A 7,809-nucleotide genomic window follows, 5' to 3' on the forward strand; every position below is an offset into this window, starting at 1 on the left:
TTATTTATTTATTTTTATTTTATGTGTATGAGTGTATTGCCTGCATATATGTGAGTGCACCCGTGTCAAGCAATGCCATGAGGTCAGAGAGGGCTTCAGATTCCCCTGGAACTGGAGTTAAGGATGGTTCATAGCCACCATGTGGGTGCTTTGAATTGAACCCGGGTCCCTTGCAAGAGCAGTCAGTTAACTGCTGAGCCATCTCTACAGTCCCGATCCACATACTCTAAAGACAGCATTCTAGCATGGCAGAGGGAGGACTCAAGTCCCTACCCCTGAGGAAGTACTGACAGTTGATGACTTCTCGGGGAGGGAGAGGCAATGTTCTTTTAGTGCAGTCCCTTGTAGATTGACCATGATACAGTGGACAGCTCCACAGCCATGAATATATGGGGAGCACAAATTGGACTCCATGACTTATTTTTTAAAAAGCGAAGCAGATAAACCACAAAGATGGGAGGGCATGGGGAAATTGAGGGATGGATCTGGAGAGATTGGCTGGTAAATATGATCAAATCCATTGTGTGTGGCTAGAGAGTTGGCACAGCCATTAAATGTGGGAGCCGCATAATCATTGAGCTGCAGCAGCCTCGTTTACTGAGTTTGTGTCATGTAAACCAGTACTTAACCTGCCCATTCAGGAGGAAGAAGTTTTCTGGAGAGGCTCACAATACCTGACCTTGAGGCATTAGTGGTAAACAAAAGGATCCAAGAAGCCTTTGATCTGACCACTCCCTGACCCTCAGACACAGGTGGGGAAATACAGCAATTGTAACTAATTGAGTTCTTCTGTATAAAAAGACAGAACGGAAATAAATCGAGGCTGGTAGTATTCACTGTGAGCCCTCCCAAGCAAGCATCTTTTCTGTCTCCTTTCCTTTCTTTCAATCCTCACTCCCCCTTTCAGGTACTGTCCGTTTTGGCCGGCTGGCACCGGCAGTGGTTGAATGAGAACATCCCCATAGACGCCAAGTATTTGAGCCTGTTGTCCCCAGTTGGTGGCACTGTTTTGGGAGGTCTTAGAAGGTATGGCCACGCTGGAAGGAAGCATGTCACTGGGGGAGGGCTTAGAGAGTTCTTAAGCCTTGCTGGATCTCGAGTCCCTCTCCTGCTTCCTGTGCCTGCTTGAAGATATAAGTGCTCTGCTTTCTGCTCCTTCTCCAATCACCTCCAGCCACCATGCCTCCCTGCAGACAGACTGTAATTCCCCTGGAACCGTAAGCTCAAATAAACTCTTCTTGCTATAAGTTGCTTTGCTCAGTGTATCTATCACAGTAACAGAAAACTAGCATATATATATATATACTTAATTACTGCTACTTTTATTTATTTTACTATATAGTGTTTCATATATTCACATACACAGTAGTATTTCCATTCCAGATGTATCATTTTCAGAGGGGACGTTATTAAACTAGTAATGATAGAGCATTAGGTCACCAAGATACAAGGTCAAGTTACATTAGCAGTGTAGCTGTGTAGCTGTGAAGACCTCTGGGAAGCTGCATGCATATCTCTGTGAGGGATCCAACCACACAGGAGAAGATCTGAGGAGAAATGTGCTAGCTGCTGCTGCCTGTGAGGAGGCAGTACATGCCAGAACACAGGAATGTATTTCTGACTGAGAAATATAAATATGACAATACAGTCTTTAAAACAGAGTTATCTATGCAAGGTCTGATCAGGAGAATTGGGAAGTTCACCACCAACATGTGCCCTTGGAAAAAGGTGATCCAGTGTATTCATGAAGCTTGGTTCTCTTCACAAGGTTAGAACCTTATCCCCAAGGAAAACCTATGGCCCTAAGGCAGAGTAAAAACAACTAAGTCTTCAACAATCATCTACTTTACAAATGTTCAAGAAAAGATAGAAACAACTTGGACCCATCCACAACCATACCAATCAACTATTCAACTCATAGCTTCTTCCCAAAAAATATAATACACCACTATCTAATAAATTGAAAATGAGGAAAATAAATCTCTTAATACTTAAGACGATTACCAGCAAACATCTGTCACAATCAAAGTGACATCAAATGTTGATGGGAATGTGGCAAGCACTCATATCCAGCTCCTAACAATATAAAATGGGGCAGTGACTCTGCAAAAAATGTGACAATTTCCTACATTAATGTTCTTATGTTAATGTTTAAGCCTAAATATAAGGCTCAAAAACTGTACTTCTGGGCATTCATCAAACAGAGATGAAAAGAATGCACACAACAATACCAACACACAATATTCATGGTTTTATGCATAATATCCCCAAACTGGGATATACTCACACCATAAATCACTACTCACCAATAGTGATACATGCCACCAATCAGGAATTTCTAGGGAATTATGCTAAGGAAACAATCTAATCTCAAAGTGCTAGAGATCAGGGAGCTAGAGAGATGGCTCAGCAGTTAAGAGCTCTGGTTGCTCTTGCAGAGGACCCAGGTTGGTTTCCAGCACCCTCAGTGGCTAACAACCAGCCGTAACTCTTAATTCCAGGGGCTCTGATGCCCTCTTCAGACCTCCTGGGCATTGCATGACACAGGTGCACTTACATTCATGCGGGCAGTACACTCATAAAATAAAAATAAATAAACAAAAAACTAAAACAACTAGAGATCAGTAGTCACCAAGGGTTAAGGCAGAGAAGGGGAGAAAAGGTTGGTGTGCATGGAAGAAGCCTTGTCCCTTGAGAAAGAGCTGTAGAGCTTAAACCCACACAATGTAGGAAATACTTATTCACATCACAGCCTGCTTTTTGTCTGTTTGGGATTTAGTGCTTATAAAAAAAGAGATTTTCCTGAGTATCCTAGCTGTAGTTCACAGGCTTGCACAAATCAACACATGTAGTTTTAATTGCAAAGAAACACGCACGCACACACACACACACACACACACACACACACACACACACAATGACTGTGCAAAACTGAAGAAACCTGAGCAAGTCAAGTAGACCGAATCAAAAGGCAATGTCCTCACTATAAAATTTTTTTTATCTTTCAAACTGTTATGAATGAGATGAACTTGAGTGGTAACATAAGGACTTTGTACTACTTCTTCTAACTATAGGAGACTCCACAGGACAAAGTCTTTCCATGTTAGGAATTCCTCCACTTGCTGAGGAGATAGTCCAATTAATCCCATTGATGCTTATGTCATCACAAAGGAAAGGGCATATAGAAAAATCATCGGGGCATTCAAGCCCCTTCTGCATCTTAGGGGAAATCATACAAGACTACATACATCTACTATTCCCACACTTCCTTCTGTGTCCTCTACACACTTCCCATGTGTATTCCAGGGAGTAAAAGTCATTATCACAACCAAAGAAACAAGTCCTAACCATATAAATACAAGTTCCACTTGGCAATTTGTCCTCCTGTGGACAAGTTTTAAGATATTCATATATGCAGAGGAAAAATGTTTACATGAGCCTTAAATACTGTAGTAATTACTAGTTAATACCACAGGGAAAAAAATTTACTTGTGTATTACTAAATGTCAATAAATAAAAACTGGATATCTAGGAATTCCTCTTATAATAAAAGAATAAGAAAATCACATTAGGAGGGGGAAATGAAGTATCTAAACAAATTAGGCACTAAATATGCTCTATTCCCTATATGATAACAAAAGAAGAAAATTGAAATTCTATTTTCAAGTTTAGACTATAACTGATCTAAACCCTTGACTGACTTCTACAGTTACTGACACAAAAAGTCTTTAAAATAATGCAACACAGACCATTACTCCATGAGCAAATTGGCAACTCCACTCTCAAGATTATACCAACCATACAAACAGAACAGAAGAATAAAATTTCACAAAGTGAGTAAAGGGACTATACTGACAACTTTATTTAAATGTTTCTAAACAAAAGAGCCAGAACTTAAAGGGGTCCCCAACAGGATTCTTTCATTTTGTTATTACCTTTTCTTCTCCATTGGAGGCAGAGAAATGCTGCTGGTTTTCCACTTAACTTTGACATTCTCCTGAAAAACAGTTCTGTTCAAAGCAATGAAGTAGCGTTCTAGGATCACCAGTCTCTGCTTCAGTCTGGAGGCTGAGAGTGTGGTAATAGCTGACTGGATAGCCAGAGCTTGCTGCTCTTTAACCAGCACAGAAAGACATTCCTTCAGTTCATTCACATCTAGAACGCAAGGAAGAAAGAAAAGAACATCTGACTTGTCCAGATTTTAGGAATGGATGGTGGCAATGCTGAGAAACCAGGTAATGATGACAGGAAACACCTAAGCGCATAAGACCTGCCCAAAACAGTTCTTAACACCGTACATATTAGGAGGTAGTTCTGTATGTTTATTCTGAGGATGAAGAAAGTAAGGCAGACAGTAGTTAAGTAAATTGACTAAAGTCACACAGAGAACACAGCATATGACATGGACAGATCTAGATCTAGTCACCAAGATAAGCTGCTATCATGTAAAAGTTGCTAAAACAAAACTACAGGGCTAGAAGTCTAGCTAAGTAGTAGAGCACTTGCTTACCATGCTCAAAGCACAACAAAGATAAATAAATCCTCAAAGCCATAAAAATCTAACTTCTTAGCAGCACACTTCCTGGACAAAGAGAAAAACCATAGCCACCAGTGTTACGACTCCAATTCAAAGTAAAAACAAGGTTGTTCTCTTGTTTTTATGTTTCTGTTCATGCATATATATGTTTATGTACATATGCATGCAAGTATGAATGCTCATGTGTACCTCTCATCAGGGAAATGTAGAGGAGATGGGCTTCGTGTCAATAAACTACAGGAATTTGCTAAGAGAAGAGAACATAATCTAAAATGTGCTTTTAAAGCCTATCACTAGTACAGGACTGTTTTTGGTAAACATCTAAAACCCACAAATTTATGGAACAGAAACTGTAAAAGGTTGTGTATAGTCTATAACTATCTATAAAATAGAAACATTGTGCATCCTACATGCCTGCACCATGTGAGAAATGAAAACCCTCATCTCTTGCATCAGGCCAGAAAGCAGGCATCCAAGACAAAAAAAAAAAAAAAAAATTGCAAACTGCCAAACTGTTCCACCCATCTCCCTGCTTTTGTTTGTGCCACCTGATTACCATCCTTCAAACTGGTAAGTAGCCCAAGATGGTGGAGGACTCCAACCCATGTCAGTCTGAAGTGCTAATAAAATCCTCTATGTTACCTCAACTCCTCTCCCAATAAGGTACAGAACAAGTATGCAGAAAAGCCTATCAATATCCATCAACATAAACACAATGAAATTTTATTCAGCTGTAAGATAAATGAAATCATGAAATTGGAAGGAAAATAGATGGATCTAAAAAGTATAATATTAAGTGATATAACTCAAACTCAAAAAGACAAAAACTGCAGTTGTCATTTCTATACGGATCCTAGACTATGGTGCATACATATAAACATGCATACATGTGGATAAAGCCTAAAACACTAGAAAGGAGACAAAGAGAGGGCAATAATAGGTGATGAGGAAGGATGGAAGGTAGGCAAAAGGACACAAGGTTCATGAAAGACAAAGAGACTGAGGAGGCTGTGGGTGAAAGTGAGGGGCAGAAGAACACTAAAGTACAATTTGTTCAAAAATGTCATGAGAGGCTGGACAGATGGCTCAGCAGTTAAGAGCAGGGGCTGCTCTTGCAGAGGACCCAGGTTTGGTTCCCAGCACCAACATGGTGGCTAACAACCATCTGTAACTCCAGTTCTAGGGAATCCAATGCCCTCTTCTGGCATCCACAGGCATTGTACTCACATGATGCATACATGCAAGCAAGACACACATACACATAAAATAAAAAATTTTTTAATGTCATAATGATATCTAACACCTTATTATCATCCTTCAAACTGGGAAGTAGCCCAAGATGGTGGAGCACTCCAATCCATGTCAGTCTGAAGTACGAGTAAAATCATTAAACATTTTAAAAAAAGAAGAAAGGTACTTCAAATCAAGAACATTTGAACAATAATGTCAACTAACTTGACCTAGTAAGATTCACTGAGCAGGCTGAAGAGATGGCTCAATGGTTAAAAGCACTTGCTGCTCTTGCAAAGGACTGGATTTTTGGTTTCCAGCACCCACATCAGGAGTCTTACAACTACCTGTCACTACAGTTACAGGGGATCGGACAACTCTTTTCTGGCCTCCATGGGCACTAAAGCACATCTACACAGGTAAACACTCACATATATAAAAAATATAATTTTTAATATGCTTATTATTTTTATTGTATATGTATGAGTGTTTTGCCTACATGTACATAAGTGTACCACATGTGTGCAATACCTGCAGAGGCCAGAGGGTGTCAGATCCTAGAGTTATGAACTGGAGTTTCGGACAATTGTTAGTCACCATGTGAGAGCTGGGAATCGAACCAGCTTTTTCACCAGTGTTTTTCACCAGTGAGCCATCCTTCTAGCCCCATAAAAAATAGTTTCTAAGAAAAAGACAGATCTCTGTGAGTTCAAGGCCATGCTGGTCTACTAGTGAGTTCTGGGACAGCTGGGCTATGGGGAGACTCTGTCTCAAAAAGACAAAAAAAAAAAAGTTTTTTAAAAAAATGAATTATTTTAAAAGATACTCATGGAACAGGGCTTGGGTTGTAATTCAGTGAAAGGGTTTGCCTAACAAACATGTAAGACCCTGAGTTCATCCTCAGAACTACAAAACACAACAAACTCTGTTAAAAGACTGATAGAGCAGCAATACATACTGTTTGTTCCCAAGTACATAGGAAACTTTTAACAGGACAAACTATACCCTGAGCTATAATACAAGGCTCAATAAATTTAAAAGGACTAAAATCACAGAGAATGTTTATTAGCAGAGCAAAACTAAATTAGTAGTCACTAAGAAGAAGTACATGAAAATTTCCTAGTATTTGGAAATTAAGTTACACATTTCAAAAGAAAAAACAGGGTACATTAAAAACCAATTTCAACTGAATAAAGACCGAAATGAAAACAGGTTTCCAAATTGATGAGATGTGAACAATGCTGAGGGGAGGCAAACAAATACCAGAAAAATGAAAGATTTAACATCAATAACCTAAGCCTCTACCCTAAGAAAACAAAAGAGGGGCCAGTGAGATGGCTTAGTAGATAAAGGCACTTGCTGCCAAGCATGAAAACCTGAGTTCAATCCCTACAATCCCTATGGTAGGAGAGAACTGACTCCCACAAGTTGTCCTCTGACTTACACACACACACACACACACACACACACACAATGGCATATGCAAACTGATACATATCTAAATTAATTAACTGAACATTTTGCAAATCCAGGAGACAGAAGAACACAGAGCAAAGAGCAAGCAGGAACAAAGAAATCAAGATTAAATCAGAAACTAACCAGGCACCAGACATGGTAGCCCATGCCTTTAATTCCAGCACTCAGGAGGCAGAGGCAGGTGGATTTCTGAGTTCAAGGTCAGCCTGGTCTACAATAGCAACTTCCAGACCAGCTAGGGCTGCATAGTGAGAGCTTGTCTCAACAAAAACAACAAAAGAAGTTTAAATCAGAAATCACTGGGAAAAAAATAGGATAAAAACAATGAAAACAACTCTGAAAAAAAACTGATTAAACGGGTAACTTCTAAAGAGTTTAATCAAAATAAAAAGACTGAAAATCTAAGACACATACCAAATTTCTAGAGTGCTAGACAAAAACATCAGCACATTGCCTCACCCAGTCTGCTGACCCTACAACACTATGACCTGGGAACTATTAGTTATTACTAGTTAACTAATAGTTAACTATTAGTTATCTGGTAACTAACCACAGATTAAAAACTA

At 39.4% G+C, this 7,809-nt stretch overlaps 1 protein-coding gene across 4 annotated transcripts in view; it reads right to left on the reverse strand.

The window, feature by feature from the left end:
• Nucleotides 1–7,809, reverse strand: part of Herc2 (HECT and RLD domain containing E3 ubiquitin protein ligase 2) — a 209,536-nt gene that overhangs the window by 161,468 nt on the left and 40,259 nt on the right. For all 4 annotated transcript variants that reach the window (XM_029563803.1, XM_008833640.3, XM_029563802.1 and 1 more), the window contains exon 5: nt 3,936–4,155. In XM_029563803.1, the coding sequence (XP_029419663.1) occupies nt 3,936–4,155 (220 nt within the window). The remainder of the gene's footprint in view (nt 1–3,935; nt 4,156–7,809) is intronic.

Source organism: Nannospalax galili, unplaced genomic scaffold, assembly GCF_000622305.1.
Source record: "Nannospalax galili isolate Female #2095 unplaced genomic scaffold, S.galili_v1.0 scaffold135, whole genome shotgun sequence".
NCBI classification, from domain to species: domain Eukaryota; kingdom Metazoa; phylum Chordata; class Mammalia; order Rodentia; family Spalacidae; genus Nannospalax; species Nannospalax galili.